The sequence below is a fragment of the Lepus europaeus genome, chromosome 5 (genome assembly GCF_033115175.1).
Source record: "Lepus europaeus isolate LE1 chromosome 5, mLepTim1.pri, whole genome shotgun sequence".
Lineage (NCBI taxonomy): Eukaryota > Metazoa > Chordata > Mammalia > Lagomorpha > Leporidae > Lepus > Lepus europaeus.
The window spans coordinates 122,048,712-122,073,477 of record NC_084831.1 but is presented as its reverse complement, the minus strand read 5'-3'; the positions used below and the strand labels follow the sequence as shown (position 1 = coordinate 122,073,477).

The window sequence follows — 24,766 nt, the reverse complement described above, 5'->3', positions numbered from 1 at the left end:
GCCGCTGCTCACACACTCCGAGTCCTTGGCCTCGCTGCCGGAGGTAGGGGCGCTGCGGGCGCGCGCACGCCGGCCCCCGGCGCGGTCCAACCCGCGCGCCTGCCGTCCGGGGCCTCGGCGGCGCGCACCGATTTCCGCCTCCGGCTCCGGGCGCTTCCGGTCCTAGCGGGGCCCGTCTAGGAGGTAGGTATGCGAGCGTGGGAGGACGAGGCGCGCCACCTCGGCCCTCGTGTCTTCGGCCCCTGATGTGTGGTGGCCGGGGTCCGCGCTCCGGAAGCCTGGGGTGAAGGGTCCCTGGCGACTCCCCCTGAGCTGGAGCCGAGGAAGAGGGGTCCCTTCGCTTGTGTCCTGGCGGGCCCGGCGCCGCGGATGCCTGGGTCATCCTAGGGCACCTGCCGTGCGTCTCGCTGCCATCAAGCGCTCCTCGACATAGGCGGGTCCGGAGCTCCCCGTCTTCCGAGTTCGAGGGCCATCGGGCCCAGTGAGCCTTCCGTTTTACAAAGCTGATTCTTAGAGAGGGAGAGCGGGCTTCCTAAGACCCTACGGCTGGCTGGTGCGCTGTGGGCCTTCGCCAGAATCCGGGCCTCCTGGCTCATAGCAGTTGTTCCCTCACGGCGTGTCACAGGCTGCTGCCCTGTATCTGAGAGGTTGCGCTGTTGTCTTTCCTCCCTTCAGTCCCCCGTGGATCCGTCTTAGCTCATCCTCTCCCCCAACCCCCCAAGACCTGTGGGCTCCGTTACCAGGGTCACTTTCTTCGCCAGGGCCCTACCACCAACCTCCACATGTTGGGGAGTGGGATTCGGCGGAGAATGAGTCCCCCATCCTGTCATCCATAAGCCACTCTCCCCAGCTCCTCTCCTACCACCTTCTGTCCTCATGTCTTCATTGCTGCTGAACCTGGACTTTGGGGAACCTCCTCCCAAAAAGGCATTAGAAGGCAATGCCAAGCACCGAAGTTTTGTCAAGAGGCGACGGCTCTTGGAGCGGAAAGGCTTTCTGAACAAAAAGAACCAGCCCCCTAGCAAGGCTCCCAAGTTGCACGCAGACCCTCCAAAGAAAGGGGAAGCTCCTAAAGTGGATGGCGCTTGGCAGATCCCTTCCCTGTCAAGAAAGAAGACAGGGACCCCCAGCGCCGGGGCAGAGCAGCCCCTGGGGAAGAAAACTGCAGTGTCTTGGCTGACCCCTGCCCCTTCCAAGAAGGCCGACGCGATTGCAGCGCAGGTGGATTTGCTGGGGGAGTTCCAGAGTGCCCTTCCGAAGATTAAGAGCCACCCCACCCGCCCCCAGAAGAAAGGCTCCCAGAAGAATGCCGCCCCGAATCCCGCCCAGGCTCACTCCGAGAATAAGCTCTCCCGAGCAGCCCAGAAGGCTCCGAGCAAGATGGTGGCGATTGACTGTGAGATGGTGGGCACAGGCCCCAAGGGGCACGTCAGCTCCCTGGCTCGGTGTAGCATTGTCAACTACGACGGGGACGTGCTGTACGACGAGTACATCCTGCCCCCGTGCCGCATCGTGGACTACAGGACCAGGTGGAGTGGCATCCGGAAACAGCACATGGTCAATGCCACACCCTTCAAGACTGCCCGCAGCCAGGTACAGGGCGTGGGACTCCATGGTGGCCGCGGGTGGGTGAGGAGAGGTCCAAGGCCAAGCAAGGGTGTTCTGGGAAGGCACCAAATGATCATGGAGGGAGGGAGGAACTATGAGCTGATGAAGGAGGCCTTCTGTTGGGGTAAGGAGTGGCTGAAGTCCAGAGAGTCCAATTAGGGGGTGCAGCAAGTATTGTCAAGGCCGACTTTAGGTGCCAAGTGGGGTCCTGACCTGGGGAGCTGGGACTGTGCATAGCAGACTGCTACTGATACAACTAAACAGCAGGCATGGGTGCCGGGAGAGAGGGCTCAACTTGAATGCCTTGTAGGATTGGATCCTGGGGTTGAGAGCAGAGAGGTGGAGATGAGCATCTTGAGCAAAAAGTAGCCTGGAGCAAGTGCAGAAAGCAGTGGGAGGAGAGAGCAGAATGGTGGGGACCTGGCGCACGTTTAAGTGAAACAGGTAGGGCATGAAGGACACGGTGGGTGTGATGAGTCTTATCGCACTCGTGAGCAAACCCACTCATCCTGTCCCTCGGAGATCACAAACCATCAGGAAAGGAGGGTGAGCTGAGCAAGGCCTATACAAAAGCGCGGGAGCGGGGAGCCGGCTGGTCTTGGAAGGCCACCAGAGGGCGCCCTTAGTCCAATTTTGGCTCCGCATTCCTCGCCTTTGCTATAGACATCTCTGAATGATTTTCTATATGCCAGAAACTTCAGTTTCAGGAAGTTCATGAGAGGTGAAATAGCTGGTTGTTAGGGAAGACTTGGGGAGTGGGTGTTTGGGCTAATGGTTAAGACACCCACGTTCCATAGCAGAGTGCCTGGGTTTGTTTCCCAACACTAGCTGCTGATCCAGCTTCCTGCCAACGCGTACCCAGGGAGGCAGCCAGAGGTGGCTCAGGTTGTTGGAGAGGCAGGAGGTGGGATGGGACTGACAGCAGATCTGCTCCGCTCTAACGCGGGCTGTGTTGAGGGTAACGAGAAGTTAAGCTGGCGGTGGACAGCGAAGCCAGGTGGCAAGGAGCAGCTAGGCGCACTGTTCATTGGACTGCGTGTAGTTTTGTCATAAAGCACTTCCCCGGTGCCCACGCCCCAGTGCCCTTAGGAAGCTGAGCCTGGCCTCTGCCGGGGGGCCAGGGAGGCCTGCCCCACGCGTCTAAGGCCAGCACGCTGGCAGAGCTTAAGGACTTCAGGCAGCAGGCAGCACTGAGCTGGGCAGTGCGGCGAACATCCGAAGCGTGAGTTTGATTTAAGGCTGAAGGCAGGGGCCTGCGCCATGGCTCACTTGGCTAATCCTCCGCCTGCAGCACTGGCATCCCGTGTGGGTGCCGGGTTCTAGTCCCGGCTGCCCCTCTTCCAGTCCAGCTCTCTGCTGTGGCCCGGGAAGGCAGTGGAGGATGACCCAAGTGCTTGGGCCCTGCACCTGCATAGGAGACCAGGAGAAGCACCTGGCTCCCGGCTTCGGATCGGCGCAGCCCGCCAGCCGTAGCGGCCATTTGGGGGGTGAACCAATGGAAGGAAGACCTTTCTCTCTGTCTTTCTCTCTCTCTCTCACTGTTTAACTCTACCTGTCAAATAAAAAACTGAAGGCAGGTGAGTCGTTGTGGGGGCAGAAGTTGATGAGAAGGAAGGGAGCCTCTGGCCGCCCAAGTGTAGGCAGGGTCCCGCTGTGGGGGTCACATGCTTTATCCCAGGGAAGAGGAGACTGACTACAGGGGAAGGGAAACCGGGAGAGGGCGTTTCGAGGACGGGCAGGTGGGCGTGGGTGAGAGGGACCCGGAAGGACCGTGTGGGGCTCTCAGGGTGCCAGGGCGCCACCTTCCTCTCCACTTCTGTCCACGCCCTTCCAGATCCTGAAGATCCTCGCAGGGAAGATAGTGGTGGGGCATGCCATCCACAACGACTTCAAAGCCCTCCAGTACTTTCACCCCAAGTCTCTGACCCGTGACACCTCCCACATCCCCCTGCTCAACCGGAAGGCCGACTTCCCGGAGAACGCCACCATGTCTCTGAAGCGCCTCACCAAGAAGCTGCTGGACCGGGACATCCAGGTAGCCCCTCCCCATCCTGACCCCGGAAATCCTCTGGCTGTTCTGGGGGTGGGGTGGGGGCAGTTGCGCTAAGTAGCCCCAGAGGAATAGTAATTCTGTTCTCTACCTCACGGCACGTTCCAAAGGCTACTTTGGAAAGGGGAGAAGGCCGCAGTGGATAGAAAGTTGTGACTATGGGGCAAGAGCAGGTAGTGGAGGTGGAGGAGCCCGTGGGGAATGCAGGGGCCGCGCCTGTTTCACGTGCCTGGCGTGTGAGGTGGCCCACCTGGTAGGAAGCTGTGTGCTTAGGTCCCATGTGGGAAGGTAGAAGACTTGCAAGGCCTGGCTTTGGTCTGGCACGTTCTGTGGCCGCAGGGTTTAGAATACGGCGTATACATACTGCCACAGAAAGGACCAAGGGAGACAGTGGGAAAGCCTTCCCAGGAGCTGAGAAGGGGCAGGGAGGAGGGCCCGGCCAGGGTTCTGGTTTCGCGGCCCACTAACTGCAGAAGAGCGGCACGTAGGGAGCAGAGGGGGAAGCAGCCTCTCGCGGCCTCACGCTCTTCTCTTCCTCCTGTTCAGGTGGGCAAGAGCGGACATTCGTCCGTGGAGGATGCCCAGGCCACCATGGAGCTTTACAAGCTGATTGAAGTCGAGTGGGAGCAGCACCTGGCCCAGAACCCCCCGAAAGACTAGCAGTGGTGGGAACACTGGTGATGCGGGGAGGCAGAGGCAGCCCCCCAGGAGAACCAGGGCGGTGGGCCATGGATGGGTGCTGCACCAGCTCCACGCCGTTGGAAGCTAGACTTGTTGGGAAGAGAAAGGCTCGCCTTAGACTTAATACCCATTGAAACTTCACCTGAGCTGTTGTGTCCGTGTCTGGTTGAGCATCCCACGGAAGGGGGAGCCCCTGTCAGAACCCAGCCCCACAGTGTTTACCTTCTTAAATGGTGCTAACCGCAGGTCCCAGAGGACTTTGTGCCAGTCCAACGTCTTGACTCTCAAGGGGCAGGGCGCACTGGGACATGTAGTGTCCCTTGCTGCCTTCTCGCTGGGCTCTCGTGTTTTATGCCTTTTGTTCTTGAGTAATCAGCAGCACCTTCCCCTTCTCTCGTAAGTGTCCTGCTCGGATGATGAAATACACAGTCCCAGTACATGTCACAGACCTCACTTCCGGCTCCAGGTCTACCCCAGCCTGTGTCAGGTATCATCTGTTTCCCCTCCTTGATTTCCACGAGAGCCATTGCTGGTCAGGCATAGTTCTCCGTAGCGTTCCAGGGCAGTGAGGTAAGAGCGTAGCTTGGATATCAACTTCTGATTGAGAGAAGCAGCCTCTTATCTAAGATAATAGAGGCTTTATTTAATGTGGGTTGTGTTCAGTAGGTTTAAAAAGAATTTCAATGGTTTTAATCTTTTACTTTGCTAAACCAAGCCTCTCAAAAATTCCCTTGATAAATTTTTATAATGGAAAAGCAATTGTGTGGTGGCTTTGTAACCTTACATTGAACAGCTTTGTCACAAGGCATGAGGGCGCCCTGGTTCTCTGAGGGGGTTCCCAGGGTGTCACCCTTGTGAGTGCATGGAGAGAGAGGCACCAACGAACCTTTGTTTCACACTTCACATCTCGTCCTCCGCCCTCCCACAAATCAAGCACACCTAAAAGAATGCCCCAGACCACACAGAACACCTCCGCCGAGGGTGTGTGACCGGGAGAGTGCGGTGCGGTGAATCAGAGTGGGCCTGAGGGAGGGGCGGCGGGGGAGAGGAGCGCTGGGTGACGCCAGCCTGCTCACTGCTGCCAGCCCTTCAGTGTCACACACCCTCACCCTGGGAAGGTGAGTCACGCCTCTGACCTGTGTCCAGGTCAGTGTCTGTCCTCTGTCTTGAGAGGATGCGGGCTCCATACCGACACTAGGACTTACGCCCTCTCCCAGGGGCCAGTCACAGGCATGGCTGCCTGTAGAAAGGCATTTCCTGTAGTCAAGTCAGACCCCAGCTGGCCTCATCTGACTGCACAGCAGGATCTGCTTGCACAGGCAGCGGTAGCCCAACAGCTGTAGTGTCCGTGTCTGCTCACAAGGAGGCGCCAGGCGTCCTTTCACAGCTCTGGGTGGAAAGGAGCCAGGAAGGGACTACACATGAAAGCACATTTTAGTTACATTGTGGTTGGCAAACTGGAAGAGTCTCATTGAGCTCTGTCTTTAAGCTACTTTTTTTTTTTTTTTTAAGATTTATTTAATTATTTGAAAAAGTTACACAGAAGGAGACAGAGAGAGAGAGAGGTCTTCCATCCACTGGTTCATTCTCCATTTGGCTGCAACATCTAGCTGCGCCGATCAGGAGCCAGGAGCTTCCTCAGGGTCTCCCACATGGCTGCAGGGGCCCAAGGGCTTGGGCCATCCTCCACTGTTTTCCCAGGCCATAGCAGAAAGCTGGATTGGAAGTAGAGCAACCAAGACTCAAACCAGCACCCATATGGGATGCTGACACTGCAGGCGGCGGCTTCACCCACTATGTCAGAGCGCTGGCTCCACTTCCTGGCTAGAAAGGCACCTGATCTCTCCAGTTCAGTGTTGGGAAGAGCTCAGCCTCACTCTTGGTCACCAAGAAGAACCAGGAACTAGGGTGCTGGGGTGGTAGGATATTTGGAGCAGCAGTTACGATACTGCTTACAATGCCCACATCCTGTATCAGAGTGCCTGAACTGGAGTCCTGGCCCCTGTTCTCCATTGCAGCTTCCTGCTAATGTGTACCCTGGTAGTTAGCAGGTAGTGGCTCAAGGAAGAACCAGACATTGCCTTGACTGTTTATCTTCATGGTCTTTTCTAGTCGGATCCCAGCTCAGCTTGCAAGGGTGCCTGGGAATTTTCTGTACTTCCACCCCCTTCCTTTTCAGTCCCTGTGTCCCCAGGGTCCTGGCTTCAGTTGATTCACGACAAAGCTCATAACAGATTTCTGCCTGAATCCCCATCAACCTGGGACACCCACATCCCATATTGGAGGGCCTGGGTTCAAGTCCTGGCTCTGCTCCCCATTCAGCTCCCTGCTCATGCACAACTCTGGGAGGCAGCAGGTGATGGCTCAAGTAGTTGGGTCCCTGCCACCCTTGGGGGAGACCAAATTGCCTTAAATTGAAGGTCCTTCAGAGTGGAGCTGTATGCATGATAAAATAAATACAAGCTTGTGTCCATGTGCGTTTTCATAGCATCAGGAGATTTTCTAATGCTCGGAGAGCCTCTGCTGCAGGTGACGGTGAGCCGGTGAGAACCGTGACCTGCCAGACATACTTGTGATAGTCTAAGGCTTCAGGTAAGAAAGTGGCTGTCATGGCCTGTGTTTGGGATAGCGCTGCCCTTCCCTCTGCCTTAAGAACCACTGATAGAATGAAGGCTCCAAGGAGAATCATTTGACTCCTGAGTTTAATAGATGATTACAGCCAACAATAGGGAAGATCAGTACCGTAATTATGAACTTGCCTCAAGGCACGTTAGCGCAAGTTCAAGTTTACGAACCCCTGTGTATGTAATATGCCAGGTGCAACTGTGCATATCCTACATCTACAGTAGATAGCAGTACAATATCCTGTTGTAGTTCACAGAGCACTTTCTTGTACCCCATACCTCAGTCCACCAGATAGCTGACGGCTTAACAGCAAGTTACATAGCATCGGGACTGGGTTTTAGGTCTGATTTTTGCCTTAGTAAATTTGTGACAGTGAGTTACTTCTCAGAGTTTCAATGGTTCTGGTGTGAAAATCTTGGAATTCTTTTGTAATCTTGATTTATTTTTTAAAAAGTTATTTATTTGAAAGAGTGACAGGGAGAGAGAAAGGTTTCATCTTCTGGTTCCCTTCCCAATTGCCTCTTACCAGCCAGGCTGAACCAGTCTGAATCCAGGGGCTGGGAACTCCATCTGGATTACCCACGTGGGTGGCAGAAACCCAAGTACTTGGGCCATTGTCTGCTGCCTCCCAGGCACGTTAGCATGGAGCTGGGTCAGAAGCGGGGGGCAGCCAGGACTGGAACCAGGCCTTCCCAATATGATGCAGTCGATGCAAGCTGTGGCTTAACCCGCTGCACCACGGCGCCTGTGATTGCTGTCAGTAGCCACGATGGCAGTAATTTATTGAATGTTCCTCCGTGCCAGGCATCGCACTAAACCTTGTGCCATCTCATTCTCTGTGAGGTTGGTGGTAAGGAAACTGAGGCCGACAAAATGTAATGAATTTCCCAGGCCAAGTAGCTGGCGGTTGGCAGTGTTGGCACTCAGACCTGCCAAGTCTGCCTGTCTGAAGTCTGCGGTTAGCACAGTCCAGGCGGCATCTGGTGAGACTTGGAATTCTTCCACCGAAATAGTTATTAAGCACCTGCCCTATGCCAGGTACTGTGCTGGCCACTGGGGAAACAGCACATTGCCTTTGCCCCCATGTTTATAGCAACCTGAAGACGACAACAGTAAGCAATTTTCAGTGGGCTGTGGCAAGTGCTGGCCGGAGTCACACAAGGATTTAAAGCAGGGGAGTGATGTGAGCAGATCTGTTTTTGGATGATGATGCTGGCAGCCAAATGGACGCTAGATTGGAGGAAAGCCAGGAGATGAGCTTTGCTGGGGTAATTTGGGTGAGCAATGATTGAAGCTTGAGTCAATGAAGCATGGGAGCATCACAGGAGGAGGATCAACAGGACTTGGAGGCTGGGGCAGGAGGAGAAGAGATGGACCTGCTAGCTCTGAATTAGCGTGCCTAGACCGAGAGCAGCAGTGGTGGGGAAGAGAGATGTGGAGGCAGATGAGTTGGATCTTGATCTGTTGACTTTGAGTTACCTGGAGAGGTCCAGTCAGCAGCTGGATTTAGCAGTCGGAAGCCTCACAGAGCAGAGACCTGGGGCTAGAAACAAAGGTTTAGAGACGGTGCAGCGGTGGGATGGAGGCTTTGGGTTGGGATGTGGGCCTGGCAGGGTGTATAAAGACCAGAAGGTCAAGATCAGAATCTTGGGAAATACCTGTACTTACAAGCTGTTGGAGGAAGACAGGACTATCAGACAGGTAAGGGGACAACCAAGGAGGAGACCCCAGAAGGGAGATGACCGTGTTGGGAAGGCCAGCAAGATAGCAGCACAGCAGACAGGCTGCCTGTAGCAATGTGGTGCCCCTCATCTGAGCAGTGCTTGTGACGGGGGTTGGTGGGGTGGCAGGGGCTCCATTGCAGTGGACTGGAGGGAGGTGAAGGAGAAGTGGGTGTGGGCTGCTCCTCCTTGACTCCCAGCAGAGGGGAGTCCCTACAGAGTGAGAGCTGTGAAGATGCTGATGGAGGGAGCCAGTAGATCTTAGTAAAGTAGCTGGGGAGGAAGCACATGAGTGGCAGAACGGGCTCTGACGGAGTGCGGGGCCTGCAGTCCTAAGCTTGGCCTTGGCTGACATCGGGGACAGAAAGGGAAGAAGGGCAAATGGATATGAGAGGTCGTCAAAAAGTTCATGGAAATGCATGTCATGGAGGCTGGCATTGTGGTGTAGCAGGTAAGGCCACTGTCCCACAGGGACCCTGGTTCATGTGCCAGCTACTCCACTTCCTATCCAGCTCCCTGCTAATGGTCTGGGAAAAGCCCGAGTACTTGGGCTCCTGCACCCGTGTGGGAGACCTGGAAGAAGCTCCTGGCTCCTGGCTTCAGCCTGGCCCAGCCCTGGTTGTTGCAGCCATCTGGGGAATGAACCAGCAAATGGAAGATCTCTCTCCCACTCTCTCCCTTTCTGTAACTATGACTTTCAAATAAATAAATTAATCTTTTAAAAAATTACATATTATGGAAAAAACTACACGTGGATTTCAAAACTCTTGCATGAAAATAGTTATCTTTTAATTGTACTTTCCATTGACTTTTTTTTTAAAAGATTTATTTATTTTATTTGAAAGAGTTACACAGAGAGAGAAGGAGAGGCAGAGAGAGAGAGAAGAGAGAGAGAGATCTTCCACCCGCTGGTTCACTCCCCAATTGGCCACAACGGCCGGAGCTGTGCTGATCCGAAGCCAGGAGCTTCCAGGTCTCCCACATGGGTACAGGGGCCCAAGGGCCTGGGCCATCTTCCACTGCTTTCCCAAGCCATAGCAGAGAGCTAGATAGGAAGTGGAGCAGCTGGGACTCGAACCGGTGTCCATATGGGATGCTGGCACTGCAGGCGGCGGCTTTTACCCACTATGCCACAGCACCAGCCCCTCCATTGACTTTTATGATTTTATGAGCAATAGAGAAAGGATCTTCTATCCACTGGTTCACTTCCTAAATGACCCTAACAGCCAGGTCTAGGCCAGGCTGCCAAAAGCTAAGAATTCCATCCAGGTTTCCCACGTGAGTGGCAGGGCCCCAAATATTTAAGCCGTCTTCCACTGCTTCCCCAGGTGCGTTGGCAGGGAGCGGGACTGGAAGCAGAGGAGTTGGAATTGTATCTGTGCTCCTATGGAATGCTGGTGTCACAAGTGGTGGCTTAGTCCACTGTGCCACAATGCCGGCCCCTTCCATTGACTTTCCAAAGTGCCCTTGTACGTGTCTGGGTGGTTGATGGTGGAAGAAAGGGGTTAACGCCTGGTGACCGCGATCCTGCTCGTTACAGTGAAGGCAGAGTGGGCTGCTAAGTTTGAGGCAGGGGACACTGGGCCGGAAGCTGGGGAAGAGGAAGTCTGAAGAAGCCACTGAGGAATGGGAAGGGGGGAAGCCGGGGAGCCGTGACAGAGTTAGCGACTAAGCTCAGAAACTGAGCTCACAGCGGCACTGCGAGCTGCTCGTGGTATTTTTCCCCTAGCATCATTTGACAGCCCAAATATAGAAGTGGAGACTTTAAATGGCTGAGGTTGTGCAGGCTGCCGTGGGAGGCCAGGGTGTGGTCCCGGAGGCCAGTGTCTGAAGGGATGGGGACACAGAAGTTGGCATCTGTAGAGTCAGGGCCCTCGAAGGCTGGTGGGTGAGCAAGTGTTGGAGGTGCCCAGTGGCTGCCAGGGGAGGAGCAGAGGAAGACTGGGACCTGCAATGGGCGCATGCAGGACAGGAGGAGAGGCCGGGGCCGGTCTGTGGCTCAGTTTGTTAACGCCCTGGCCTGTAGTGCCAGCAGCCCACATGGGTGCTGGTTTGAGTTCTGCCTGCCCCACTTTAATCTGGGTCTCTGCTATGGCCTGGGATAGCAGTAGAAGATGGCCCAAATGCTTGGGCTCCTACACTCACGTGGGAGCCAGAAGACGTTTCTGGCTCCTGGCCTGGGATTGGCTCAGCTCTGGCCTTTGCGGCCATCTAGGGAGTGAACCAGCAGATGGAAGACCTCTCTCTGCTCTACCTCTCTCTGTAACTCTGTCTTTCAAGTAAATAAAAAATAAATGTTTAAAAAAAAAACAAAAAAGAGGCCACGGCAGGTGCCAGGCACAAGCCTTCCAGCCTTTGGGGTTTCTTAGGGGCAGTTGAGGCGGATGGATGCACTGACTGCATCGTGGAGAGGTCCGAGGAGTCCGAGCTCACCCCGCCATGCTCTGCTGCTTTCCCAGGTGCATTAGCAGGGAGCTGGATTGGAAGAAGAGCAGCTGGGACTTGAACCAGTAGTCATATGGGATGCTGGTGTCTTGGGGCCGGCTTAACCTGCTGCACCACAAGGCAGGCCCCAGGCCATTTTTACTCTGCACAGAATGAATATGTCAGCTTTGGTCTAAACATTTAAACATTTACTCTGCACAGAAGGAGGAGCTGGGTGAGCGTCTGACCCAGTACTTAACGCCCCAGATCCCATATTGGAGGGCCTGGGTTTGAGTCCCAGCTCTGCTCCCCACTCAGCTCCCTGCTAAGGCACACTCTGGGAGGCAGCAGGTGACGGCTCCAGTCCCTGGGTCTCCGCCAGCCCTAGCTCTGGCTATTGTGGCTAGTTCATGAGCAAACTAGCAGATGGAAGGTCTTTCTGTATTTGCCTCTGACATGAAAATAAAATGGGAGCCAAGGCAGAGTTCTGAGCAGAAGAGTGACATGAACTGATTGAGGACACCTGTGGCTGCTGAGAGGGAGGCAGTGGGAACAGAGAAGCGGGGCAGGGGGAAGAGACGCTAAGCCGTGGTGGCGGCAGAGGTGGTGAGGAGAGGCCCGACCTGGGACAGACGTAACTTTACACACACAGATGATCACTGTGTGGTTGCTGCTGAGCGGCTGCTCCGCCTGGGGCAGGCATTTGGCCCGATGGTCATGATGTCTGTGTCCCACGCTGGAGGGCCTCAGCTCAGCCCCAGCCTGCTCTGGGCTCCCAGCTTCCTGCTGAGGTGCACCAGGCAGGGCTCGAGCAGTCGGGTCTCTGCTTCTCACACGGGAGATCCAGGTTGGGTTCTGGGCTCCTGGTCCAGCCCTGGCTGTTGTGGGCATTTGGGGAGTAAAGTAATGTGAATGGAAGAACTCCTTGCCTTTCAATAATAAAAATAAAAGCAAAAAAATTTTTTAAACGTTTAAACCAAAGCTGACATATTCAGCCATCAGCTCCCACTGGAGCCCCTGTACACCCTGGCCCACCAGCAAGTACTGAGGAAGTACGCATGCCCTGCGAAGTGGGGGACCCCAGTGTGCGGGGGGGGGGTCTGACCTCTTGTGGGCAGTGAGTCTGTAAAAGGATAAGTGATCTGCAGCTTCCCCCCACCCCGGGCTGAGGGGGATCACATGAGCAGGGCTCTCAACCCCCACCCCTCCGCCCTCTGTGGGTCTGGTCTTGCATCTCCCCCGTGCTCTGTGCTGCTGAGCTGCAGTGTTTGCTAGTTTGTTTTTTCCTAAATGCACAGCTTCCTGCCTGCTGAGGGCACCATCAGCTCTAGCGCTTTCTTTGGAAGGCTATGTAAATATGTAGGCTTTTGAGAGAGAGAGGACAGGGTGTGGAAAGGAATTTTTTAAAGAGTTTAGCATGGAAAGACAAGCACACCTTAATCCTCTTCCAGGCTCAACCAGATTCCACTCTGAAGAGCAAAGCTTGGGAGGCAGACAGGCCGAGAACAGCACGTGGAAAGCTCTTAGGCAGTGGTGGGCCCGGAGTCAGCCCAGAGCAGCACCAGGCCCATAGCAAACGGACCGTCCGGCACCCCTGGGCCCCGGCAGCTTCCCCACACACCAACCTCTTCACTCCTCACACCCTGGGGAATCCTGCTCAGTCGCTTTTTTGGAAAGACTCCATGCGAAGGATCCAACTCCTAACTGAAGGGGCAAGAAGGCAGCTGACCGGGTCCCTGCCCTGAGAGCTGGGGAGGGAGCCGGGGCCCACACCCAGAACCCAGAGGGAGTCAGAGGCAGACAATCCCTCTTGGCAGCTCTCAACCCCAGGCCAGGGCAGGCCTCGGGGCTGGGCTGCAGGAGTGGGTTGTTCCTGAGAAGGGTTCCCGAAGGGTGGGAGGGTGGAGGTGGGTAGGAGCAAAGGGGTTTGGACTGGGCCAGCGGCAGAGCAGTCCGGTGTCTGCGTCCTAGGCTAGGCATACACACGCCTCCACGCTAGGGCAGGGACAGCCTCCTCCCGGCTCCTCCACCACCTGGGGTCAGGGAGTTTATGGGACCACAAGTGTCCACGAGCAGCAAGAAGGGCGCACAGGTGAGTGTCGGGGCCAGCACAGCTCCTCTCCAGGCCAGTCCTTGTGTGCTCGCTGGGAAGACTGATCCAAACCCCAGGTCATCTGGAAGCCTGGCCCTGATGTCCCTGAGCTCTAGGATTTAGGAGGCGTGAGACCGTGGCTGGGAGCTTGAAAGCCGTGAAATCCAGGAGCCGCGGGTGCCTTTCATCCCCCAGGGACGTGTCCCTGCCGATCCCACTTGGATGCCTTGCCGCAGGCTGGTAGAGGAGCCGCAGACGGGGAGGCCGGCGACTTCAGGGTGCTGTGTGTCCTCCGCCTGGCCCGCTGAAATCCAGGCAGACTGCGGGGTGGGGGGGGCCTCGGCGGGGGAGGTGGGGAGACTGCTCAGTCTCTTTCTTTGACAGCTGACATTTTCCAGAGCTGGCACCCGCAGAGGAAAGGAAATCGGAGCTTCCCACCTCACACATCTTTTTCCCATTTTGTTCATGCTGCCCAGAGACAGCCATTAGGGCTAGATCAGTCTGGGGCCTCCCCCCACTGCTGCCCAGCTCTCACCAGCCGGAGGGGTGGGGACAGGGGGTCATTGGAAGGACAAGGCCCTAGCCTGGCCGAGCGGCCAGACTCTGAACTCTGGCATCCCTCCTTAATTCCGAGCCTGCTCAAGATGGCAAGATGGGGGCAGGGACCAGGAACCTTGGCTCCTGGGGCCCTCCCTTACTCTGCTCAAATCTCCCCGCACCTCACTGTCACAGGGAGTCTGGGCCCACATCCTGGAGGACGGGGCCTGCCAAGCAGCAGCCCTGGCTCTGGCCTGCAGCAGGAGGAACTCTGGGGTTGGGGAAGCTGGCTCTTACCGCCAGACCCCTGGGACTCCAGTCTCCGGCCTGGAGCCAGCAGACAGTTCCCATAGGCCCCTGGGAGCCAGGCTGGGGGCTGAACTGCTGGGTCCCCTTGCCTGGAGACAAGAGCTGCACTGGGGGGCTTGTCAGGAGAGGAAATGGGAGCCTCTAGGAGCCTGACCAAGAAAAGCGACCGAGCAGCTGCCTGCTGTCAGCGCTGCCCATCAGCCCCTCCTGCGAGGCCCCCAGAATCAGGGGGCTCAGGGGCCTCTCTGTCCCCAGCCAGAATCTCAAAGCCCAGACCTGGGCCCCTCTCTGCCTCTCTCCTCCTCAATCCCAGAAGCTGCTTATCTGGCCCAGTGCCCACCCCCGTCTCCTCTTTCTGCAGAAACTCCAGATCATGTCAGGGCTGAACGGGAGGTAGACAGGGAGGTCCTGGGGCCCCTGCTTTTCTTCCATTTGCCATCCTCAGACGGTGGGAGAGGAGGTATCTGAGAACTGTCTCCAGACCCAGCACCCGGGGCCACATGGCAGGAACGTGGGCTTCGCTGCAGGCTGTGTGGCTCTTCCAGAGCTGGGCCCCCTCCCTGGTGCTGTGCAAACCCTGGCTATTTGGCTCCAGTCTTTCGCTCCTGCCCTGAGCTGCCAGGGGAAGGGGCTGGCGCAGGCCAGGGATGGGAGTGGCAGAGGGGTCTGGCCCTAGGAGTTAGATTGTAAAAGCCAAGAGGAGTTTACCTGCGGGTCACGCCGGGGCTGGCTTCTCCATGCTGGGGACCGAGACTTCGTCTGGGCACGTCCTCAGCCAGTGCATCGCCACCTCCTCCCTCCGTGAACCCAGCCCAGCCCTGAGGAGAACGCTGGCAGCTGGGACTGGGAACGAAGGGGCAGAGCCAAGAACAACAGGGCGCTGCCTGGGTGTTGCACAGAGCAGACGCTCTCCTGGCCAGACTGATCCCTGCCAGTCAGAGGTGATGCTGACGCTCCCCTGCACTAACTGTATCCCTCCTGCTCCAGCCTGGGCTCGCTCCAGCCCTCTGCACCCTCCCCTCCTCCTGGGCCTTGCTTCCCTTCGCGGGGCTCAGATGCTGGCTCTGGAGGTCACTGCCATCTCCCACTTTTAGGTCCCCAGATCATTCGGGATTCTCTGCACTCACGCTTTTTAGTTCTCAGGGCTCCTGTGCACCCAGGTGTGTCTGGGAAAGGCGTTGGCCTCCCGGGAGCTCTCTGACCTTGTCTCCCAGCTTGCACTAGAGTTTGCAGGAAGCTCTATTTGGTTTGCCTTCCATCCATTCTGCTGCAATGGCGGTTGAATTGGGGGCAAATCGGGGCCTGGCCTTATCAGATTCGAAAAGGGCTGGATCCCTGAACCCAGGGAGACAGATGGGGACACATCACTCCCCTCCGGCCCACCAGGGCTCAGATGGGACGGGGAGGCAGGACGCTGTGATCCATGCTGCATGGATACTGGGGACACAGGGCAGCCAGGAGACACAATTAACTGTCTTGCCCCTGCGACTCCCAAACCCCCCTTCTGCTCTCAGTCCTCCCCATGGTCCCTCCATGGAGCTCCTGCTAGCTTTGCTGCTTCTGCACTGAGTGCCAGAGACCCAGGTGTCCAGCCCCACCTGCATTTAATTTCAAAATGAGTCAGAGCCAACAAACCCTCCGACCGGACCGGCAGATGCAATAACACAACTCAGGGAGCAGCTCTTCTCCAAGTGCTGAACTTGGCCGGAGAATCTCCCAGGTCCCGGTTGGGGGTGAGGGTGGGGGCCTCCGTGACTCCCCTCCTCTTCCCATCCTGTCCCCCTTCCTGGCACTCCACCCTCCTCTCCCCCCCCTCAGCCTCAAGGGAGTGATAGGGGCCAAGGTTTCCTCTTTCCAAGCCCCCCGCCCCTCAGCTGTGCACACATGTGTACCCATTCACTCACACACAGTCCTCACCTCCCAAAGATGACCCGGCCACCTCTGTTTCTCCTGGTGCAAAACCAGCCAGTATCCTCTTAGTCCCTACAATGGAACAAGAATATTTCGTTCCTCTCTCAAGTACATCTACACTCTCCCAGCCTGCCTTGCTCCCCCAGCTTTTCTCAGCAACTTTGTGTACCCCTACACACACACTTGAATCCCCCAAATCCTGGGGAAGCCCAAGGAGGTTCCTGGAAAGGGGGAAAGGGTCGCCCCAGGCAGATCTGTAGCAGATTTGGTCATAATTAAAAGGGGGAAATTCCTTCCCTTATTGATCCCAGCGGGAAATTAAAGCCAGTTGTTTGTGACTGAGTGGCTGATGGTAGCCTGGTTCCAGGGTCCTAGTTCCTGCCCCTTGGCCCCAGGCTCCTCCATCCATCTCTCTTTGTCCCTCTCCCTGTCCCCTGAGCCCTCTCCTCCTCCACCCCTCCCTGTCCCCAACCCCCTTCCCCAGCGTCTTCCCTCTGCACCATGCCCTCACGCCTGCCACTCCCCTGGGGTAACAGGACTGCTAGAGGTGGCCACCTCCACCCCCAGATCTTCTGCCCACCTCCCTCAACTGGGGTTGGGGTGCTGGGGCTGGAGCTCAGGGGCCCAGTGCTGCCAAACCGCAAGCCCTCACATCTGGAAAGAATTCCCCTCCTGCCGACTTCCCTTTGTCTTACTTCTGTCTCTTTGGAAATGCTGGTGGGGGAGTGGGGAAGTGAGGAGGGGGGGAGCAAGCCGGGCCTCCCTCCCCCCACCCAGGGGAGACTCCCTCCCTGGCCCCCCCCCCCCCCCGCCGCCTCCTCTTTATCCTGAGCAAGCTGTGCAGCCTGTGCTGCCCCCACTCCAGTGTCAAGAGACCAGACAGGGAGGTGCCCCTCAGCCTGGGACCCACGCAGTCACCAGGCGGGTGTGGGAGAGGGCCCGCGCACTAGCCCTTTTCTTTGGCAGTAGGAGAGGTGTCTAATGAACAGGGGACTCTAATGAGCCGGAGCCCAGCCGGCGTGGACCTGGGGGGAGAGGCAGGGGCAGGGGCAGGGGCAGGGAGGGGGGAAGAGAGGCGGCAGGGATCTGCTTTCTGCCTGTCCCCTCCTCCAGCCTCTCCGCATCCCTTTGGCCAGGAGCCCGATTTGGCTGTCAGAACCTAATCCCGGTCCCTTACCTACAGCGCAGCTGAGCAGGGGCGGAGCTCTGGCTGCAGACGGCGCCCTCCCTGCGGAACCCCCTTCCTCCCTCCCCCTCTGCTTTTGTCTGCGCTTCCCAGCAGCCCCCAGCCTAAAGGCATCCCCAAACAAGCGCGCCACACCAAGCCTGGACTGCTAAAGTGGGGCTCGAGTATCCGGTTCCCTTCCTCCAGTCTGCTCCCCTGGGCGGCCCGGCGAGGAGCCGTCGGGGCCATCCTCTTGCAGCCCACTCAGCCCAGCTGCTTTATATTTCCTACACACCCATTCTTCAGAGACTTCCCTCTGCACTGCCCAGTGGCCTGGTCCCCAGGACATTCCCCAGCCTGGGGTTCTCGACGCAACCCACGTGAACCCTCCAGCCCACCCCCTCTCCTTAGGCTCCCTCCCTCCAGGGGCTGGACGGCCCCTGGGTTCTAAGGGTAAGAGCTCTGAACGTCCGAGAGCCCGCGGCTCCACCCTTGGCCACGCTGGCAGGGAGGGGCCAAGGAGAGGACCCAGCGGCGGGACCAGATGTGGGGCTTTTCGTCCCGCCTCGGGAGGAGCCGGAAGGGCAAGTCCGGGGAGGATGCGGGGCCGCGGTGGAGTGCGGACAGCGGGGCCACGTGCACCGACTCGCCGAGGACCACCGGGCCTCAAGGACCCCCGCGCGGGGCAGGCCGGGACGGTTCCTCCCGCTCCGGACACCGCATCCCGGCCGGCTCCGTTCCCGGCCTTTCTGCGGGGCTCCCCGCCCGCCCGCGGTTCCAGTTTCTGCCTCCTGCCGGGTCGTGCCCACTCCCACTCCCACCCGGTCTCGGCGCGCAGCCGTGCCCTACCCACCCCCCTCCTTTGATCACCAGCTTCAAAGCCGCTCCGAGGGGCGGCCGCTCCTTCCCCGCTTCCACAGCTCAGGAGGTGACACCTGAGACCCGCTCCGCCCCCTGCCCGGGCACCCAGCCTCCGAGCTAGGGGGCCGCGCGGCGCGCTCGGGCTCGGCGCCTCCGTCTCCACAGCCCCTCCCTGACGCCTGCCGAGACCCCCTCAGGGTCTGGGGAGAGAAGCGACAGAGAAAACGCCTTAATAAAGAGCTCGTGTCAAGTGAGTGGCTGTGACCTCTGCCCTCCCCAGCCGCGCGCCCCAGGCTCCTGCTTAACCCTTCGATGTCCGCACAGCTCAGTAAGGGGAATGAGTCGCCTGGCGCCTACTTCCCGCGTCCCCGGGCATCCCCCGAGCCCAGAGCGAGGTCCGGGGGTAGGGGGCCGCGCCGCCCCCTCCCAGCCTCTTAGAGTCGTTCCAGCAGGGGGCGCCGTTCCTCACTTCGTGCCCGACCCCGGGAACCCCCGGACTCCCCAACTTCGGAGTTTGGAGCCAGTCCCCCCGGATCCAGTCAGGTTTCAGTGGAGCCCGAGCTCGGCCGCCTGTTCCCTCCCCCATCTCCTGCTCCAGATCTGGGGTCTCCTGTGTCTGGTGCCAAGGAGTTGAGTGCGGGTGGGGAACGGGCGAGGCGTGATCTCGTGGCCCTCAGAGGAGTGAGACCGGGACATTGGCGCCCGAATTCAAGCGCTCGCCTCAGTCTGTCCCCCTCCCATTCATTCACTGGCGCGGGAGAAGCCTATGTTGTCGCCCTGCAAAACCCTGGACCCACCCATGGGGCTTAATCCAGAGACTTGGGAAAGGGGAGGGTGGGGGTTGGGGGCCGGGGCGCAGGGCCCCCCAGATGGCGGGGGGCGGGGCGGGAGGCGGGGCCACCTCATTCCTGGGCAGGGGCGGGCTGCACAGGGTATAAAAACCGCCCGCGCGGGAACCCAAGCCAGCTTTGGCGGTGCCCTCAGACGTGTCCCGGTTCCCGAGTTTCCCGATCCGTCGAAAGCGGCGGCGAGGGCTCCTTGAACGAAAAGACTCAAAGTCCAGTGCTCCAGCCGAGGGGTCTAGGGGACCGCCACCGCCTCGCCACCATGCCCAACTTCTCTGGCAACTGGAAGATCATCCGCTCAGAAAACTTCGAGGAATTGCTCAAAGCGCTGGGTAAGGAGGTGTTCCAGCGCTCAGGAGGGAAGATGGGGCAAGCTAGCGTCCTCACAGGCGGGCACAAGAAAGAAAGGGGTCAGGGTGTGGGGAGCTGGGAGCATGCATCTCCAAGAAGGGGGCCGGTCTCCTGGGTCCCGGGGCGCTCTGCCGGGCGCCCACCGGTGCCAGCCCCAGCTGTGACTCAGAGCTTGTGAGTCAAGTAGAAAGAAACCAGAAGTCTGAGGTCGGGAGGGGGCAGGGGCTAGCCTCAGCCTTGGCCGGCTGACCAGGGCACCTGGCTCCCTGCAATTCAGAAGCTGCTGGCTGGGAGAGCGGGGAAGCGAAGCATGCCTGCAGCCAGGGACCCCTTGGAAACATTCCAAACTCCTTCCCTGTGCTCCGGCTGTAACCCAATCCCTGCCCAGGGTCCTGTGCCCTGCCTGCCAGGTGACCTGCATCCTGGGCCCCCCGGCGCCCCTCCCCCCTCCCGCACTTTCCATTTGGTTCTCCCTATTCCACTCCACCCCCCCACCCCCATCTGTGAGACAAATATTTTCCGACCGTGAGCAGCTCCAGAGTCCTAAAATCACTTGGGATAATTATCACTTTCTTGGATTTCAACAGATGGCTTCGTGTGAAACCCCAATCCCACATTTCCAAAAATCCAGGTTTCTCCTGCCTCATTCCCTGCCCAGAGACTGGCGGCAGCCCAGCTGGGTGTGCTGGTGTTGAAGGTGGGGCAAGCTGGATGAAGTCAGGCTGCCCTCCAACTTGCCTGGCCCACCTCCTGTGAGCTCTCTGGGGTCCCACTGAGCTAAAGGGCCTGGGGAAAGGGCCAGAACCAGGCCGTGATGGTTGGGGAGACTGCTGTAGATGGAGGTTAGTAAGGACCTCTGCAACTGGGAGAGACCCTGGCTGGCTCAGGAGTAGGGGGAGGGCGTCCCGTGTGGGACAGGAGACCGGAGGGTTGGATCTGGACATAAGAAGAGTCTGGAATGCCGTGGGGAGAGCAAGGATTGTCATCGCTCCTTGTTAGCTCTTCCTGCAATGTAACTACAATATTTCTTGCAGTCATGTCAAGTCTTCCTTGCCGAAATGAAAGACTAAAGGTTATACACCTTCCCTTCCGAAAACTGAATGGCCATTCCCTCCCCCACCTGCTGTGGATTCTGGCCCCTCTCACCAGGGGATGAGGTCGTGGCTGGGCACACCCCCAGGCCCAGCTGCCAGCGAGATCCAAAGCCCAACCCTGTAATCGGTCTTCAGTCTGTTTGTCCTCTCTGCAGGCTCTCTCACAGAGCCACGTGCCCTCCTCGGGCCCTGCTAGGGGGCAGATTGAAAACAGGCCCGTTAGACACAGTGCTGAGCCAGCCAAGGACGGCGGAGCAGCTGCGCAAGAAGGCGGTCTCTGGCGAACCCAGCCTGGCCTCTGCAGGACCCCCAGTCCCTCCTCTCATGCCCCACCCCCACACTATTCACACATCCATCTCCTGGTGAGGGAGGCCCTGGTGTTTGGGGGATGTCAGTCCATCAGGTATGATGGTCACACAGCAGATTCTGTTCCAGGGGAGAACAACGCATGTCTGCCAGCTGGGTGGACCTCCCAGCTAGCAATGGAGTACAGTCGCTTCGGTTCTCTCTCTCTCTCTCCTTCTAAGGTTTATTTATTTATTTATTTGAAAGGTAGAATGACAGAGAGGGGAAAAAGAGATCTATCTTCTGGTTCATTCCTCAAATAGCCACAACAGCCAGGTCTGGGCCAGGCTGAAGCCAGGAGCCAGGAGCTCCATCCTGACCTCCCACGTGGGTGACAGGGGCCCAAGCACTTGGGCCATCTTCCGCTGGTTTCTCAGGCATGTTAGCAGGGAACTGGATTGGAAATGAAGCAGCTAGGACCAAACAGGCAGTTCAATATGGGTGCTGGTGGAAGATGGCTCAAGTGCTTGGGCCTCTGCACCCATGTGAGAGACCCTGAAGAAGCTCCTGGCTCCTGGCTTTGGATCGGCACAGCTCCAGCCATTGTGGCCATTTGGGGAGTGAACCAGTTGATGAAAGATCTCTCTGTCTGTAACTCTGCCTCTCAAATAAATAAATCTTTAAAATATATATGATGCTGGTGTTGTAAGCAGCAGCTTAGCCCACTGAGTCACCACACGAAACCCTGCAGTATCTTCTTTGTCCAAGGAGATGGGGCAGGGTGGGCTCCTGTACCAAGAAAACTGGGCCTGGGGACCTCAGTTCTTTCTCAGGAGATCAGCAGCCATGAAGTGGGGCTCTTGGGTTTCCAGGGGGCTGGGGCATCTGTTTGGCAAGAGGCTCTGTGCCCCAGGCCTGGAGGAGGACTGGGAAGTGGGAGCCAGCTTGGCCCTATGGCCCTCCCCATCACAACCCTACAGGAGTGTCCTGCAGCCAGGACTGGCAGAGTGTGCAGCTCAGACCCTGGCCCATCCTCAGCCACCTGCTTGTCATCCTGTCCTGAGACAGCACTCTCCTGTCTCCTCCACCCTCTGACCGGCTGGGGAGCAGAGGGAAGGGGTCCCATCTGAGAGAGGATACGGGGCACACAGGGAATTCACAGAGGCTGAGGGAGGCCTGGCTACCGAGGTGGCATGGGGGACCCTGGAGTAAGGGGCGCCTCAGGGTGGAGGAGGGAGGCACTGTTCCTGGCTTCCTTTCCTGGTCCCTTCCCGTTCCCTCTGCTTGAGGGAGAGGGGCCCGGGAGTCTGATGGTGGGAGCCTTGTCTGAACGCCAGCTCTGGCTTTTCCTTTAGCTTCCTTTTCTCAGTAAAGGCACTAAGAGCAACGGCCGCAGCGACTGCTTCCTGAAGACCTAACAGGAGGCCTGGCACCAGGCTGAGGGAGAAGCTGTCGTTTCCATTTGACAATTGAGGAATCTAAGGGGCAGCGAGCTCCAGCCATTTGCCCAGTCGCCCAGCCTGGAAGGGGGCAGAGCCAGGAGGGGGCCCCAGCCTAACGGCCCTCACTGCAGAGCCTTTGGCTTCCGCAGGCTGTGGGCCACTCTGGAGGGGAAGCATGGCCTCATCTCTTCCCCGCTGAGGACCCCTGGTCCCCATTTATGGGAGGGGCAGAGATTGGGCAAATAAAGACCTACCTAGCACCCCAACGACATGGGCAGATAAGGGACAAGGAAGTGGGACCTCAGTGGTGAGGCCCTCCCAGCAGAACTCCAGGCAGGAAGGATAGAAGGCCAAGAGTAAGGTGAACAGAGCAGAGGTGAGCTCAGCCCATGGCAGGAAGCAGGCGGGAGGATGGGTTGAGAATTCCGGGAGTGCAGAATTGAGGTTTGGGGAACCCAGTCCAGGCTGGGGCTGCCGCTCGAGCAGGGCCCCTGGGGGCTGGGCACTGCCTCTCTGTCCTCCTGCCTAAACCCTATCATGTTTCGGGACTGTAGTGCCCTGTCCCCCCTCCAAGGTACCCTCCAGGACAGCCCAGGCAGCCGCCTCCCCTGCCACCAAGCCACAGATCAGTGTGCTCCGACTGTGTCAGGGGCGGGAAGGGGTGAGACTGCTGCCTGGAGCCATCCCCTGTCCCCACAGGGGTGAACATGATGCTGAGGAAGATCGCTGTGGCCGCAGCGTCCAAGCCAACAGTGGAGATCAAACAGGACGGAGACAATTTCTACATCAAAACCTCCACCACCGTGCGCACCACGGAGATCAACTTCAAGATCGCGGAAGAGTTTGAGGACCAGACTGTGGACGGAAGACCCTGTAAGGTGGGTGCCAGGAAGGGGTCCCTCGCGCTCGTGGCCTCTCTTGCCTGGCCTCTCAATATGCCACCTGCCAGGCTTTTCTAGATTCTTCCCTGCATTCCCAACAGGGTGGGGGGCAGAGGCGGGGCCTGTGCTGTGTGAGCCTGGCTCACTTGGCCGCCTGTTCCTGCAGAGCCTGGTGAAGTGGGAACGTGAGAACAAGATGGTGTGCGAACAGAGGCTTCTGAAGGGAGATGGCCCCAGAACCACCTGGACCAGGGAACTGACCAACGATGGGGAGCTGATCCTGGTGAGTCCCTGGGAGACTGTCCAGGGTGTCGGAAGTCCAAGGACAACCTTGGCTGGTGTCCCCAGCCTCCTGCTGGAGCTGCCTGCACAGGACTAAGCAGTCGGCATGGATTAGCAGCAGGCGCCCTTTTAGTGTGGAGCAAAAGACACACGCAGCGGGGCCCCAGCTGCGTTCCAGGGACATCTTCCGGCTTGGGGAGGGGGCCAGGTCCCCTGGGCTTTATTTCCAGCCTCCCTGTAGTGAGGCTCGGGCTTTCTGGGGGCAGCTCCCTGCCCTTTGGTTCTGAGCCAAGAAGCAGGTTTCCACCTGGAGGCCCAGCACAGTATCTCCCCTCAACCCTCCTCATCCAGGGGCCCCCCAGGCTGACCATGACCTCTGTCCTTCCAGACCATGACGGCTGATGACGTTGTGTGCACCAGGGTCTACGTCCGGGAGTGAGCAGCCGCGGGCTGAGAGCTGCCTGAGCCCACCACCACCCATGCCCCCCACGCTGCTTCACTGCCCCACGGCTGCCGGCCTCCCCGCCATGCCCAGCTAGGTAGTTCCCCCCTTACCCGGCTCACGTCCAGGGGTCGCTGGATGCCTCTCACGGGGTCTGGCTTTCTTGGACCCCTTGCCTCCTCCCACGCGTCAACAAAGAGGGCTGGGTTGTGAGAGCCCAGATGGCCCCTTCCGAAATCACTCCCCACCCCCCACCCCGTCCCGCCCCAAGTTAGCAGCCCAGCCCCAGCCCCAGCCCCAGCCCCAGCTGTGTCTCCCTTTCTGAGACCTGAGGGCCTGAGTGGGGAAGGCTGGCTCTCTGGCTTCCACTCATTGTCCCTGAACCCTTTTCAGTTTAGAATATTTATTTGTAATTTTATTAAAATGTTAAAAAAAAAAAAAAAAAACACCTTGTTCCTGGCTTACTGGATCTCCCAAGTTCCACTTCGCCTCGGAGGCGGGGTGAGAGGCTGATGCTTCAGCAATGAGCGGGGCCAACAGCGTGGAGTGGGCCTGCCCCGTGCCCTTCTCACCACCACCCGCCTTCCTATGCCGCTGGACCCCCAGCCTCCCCCTCCCCGCCTCTCCTCCGGCCACCGCGGTCCCCTGCTCTGGCTTCCAAGGCCACCAGGGGCACCGACTCCCACCTCCTCGTCGATGGTGACACCGCTTCCTCCTCTCTCCAGTCTGTGGGTGCCCCCAGGCCTGCCCGTGGCCGCCCACCTGCTTCCACGCACAAGCCAGCCTTGCTCTTGCCCAGCTCTCGGGCAGAGGTCTCTTCCAGTCCATGGGTGAGACGAGCCTCTCTCTGCCACCACCCAACCTCCCTTCCTTGAAACTTCCCAGGCGCCCTTCCTGCCTCTGGCCCCCGGGGGCCCCGCCCTCCTCCCAGCACCTCCACACCCAGCTCCATAACCGAACTTCCCAAACTCCACCGTGACCTCAAAAACCTTCGCCTCCTTGCCGCCACCGCCCGTGCCCAGACCTCCGCTCACCTGGTCTGAGAAAGCAGCTGCTCCTAACAGGTTTGCCGTGGGAGTTACTGAGTTTCCCTGAGCCTTAGTTTGGTGTCTTAAGAACACAGAGTGTCACTTAAAGGCTGAGTCCTGCACTGGCCACAC

At 58.4% G+C, this 24,766-nt stretch overlaps 2 protein-coding genes and 1 long non-coding RNA gene across 6 annotated transcripts in view; 2 read left to right on the top strand and 1 right to left on the bottom strand.

Moving 5' to 3' along the window:
• Nucleotides 1–24: 24 nt before the first annotated feature.
• On the top strand, nt 25–5,382 carry ISG20L2 (interferon stimulated exonuclease gene 20 like 2). 3 transcript variants are annotated; one of them, XM_062192516.1, is made up of 4 exons: nt 25–43; nt 762–1,593; nt 3,443–3,643; nt 4,205–5,382. In XM_062192516.1, the coding sequence occupies exons 2-4, from the start codon at nt 877–879 to the stop codon at nt 4,316–4,318; spliced, it is 1,032 nt and encodes a 343-aa protein (XP_062048500.1). In that variant the 5' UTR covers nt 25–43; nt 762–876; the 3' UTR covers nt 4,319–5,382. The 3 variants fall into 3 exon arrangements, with proteins under 3 accessions (XP_062048500.1, XP_062048499.1, XP_062048498.1); XM_062192515.1 differs by lacking the exon at nt 25–43 and adding an exon at nt 76–183; XM_062192514.1 differs by lacking the exon at nt 25–43 and having other exon boundaries at nt 195–1,593.
• Nucleotides 5,383–5,883: 501 nt separating this feature from the next.
• Nucleotides 5,884–24,766, bottom strand: part of LOC133760283 (uncharacterized) — a 28,903-nt gene continuing 10,020 nt past the window's right edge. Inside the window, exons 2-5 of one of the 2 annotated variants that reach the window (XR_009865967.1) lie at nt 15,965–16,030; nt 14,756–14,890; nt 11,733–11,987; nt 5,884–8,507 (exon numbers count right to left, since the gene is read on the bottom strand). This is a non-coding gene — a long non-coding RNA (uncharacterized LOC133760283). The remainder of the gene's footprint in view (nt 8,508–11,732; nt 11,988–14,755; nt 14,891–15,964; nt 16,031–24,766) is intronic. The other variant, XR_009865968.1, reaches the window with a different exon arrangement.
• CRABP2 (cellular retinoic acid binding protein 2) lies at nt 18,941–24,007 on the top strand. The gene is made up of 4 exons (XM_062193666.1): nt 18,941–19,161; nt 22,701–22,879; nt 23,049–23,165; nt 23,553–24,007. Exons 1-4 carry the CDS (start codon nt 19,092–19,094, stop codon nt 23,601–23,603), a joined length of 417 nt encoding a protein of 138 aa, XP_062049650.1. The 5' UTR covers nt 18,941–19,091; the 3' UTR covers nt 23,604–24,007.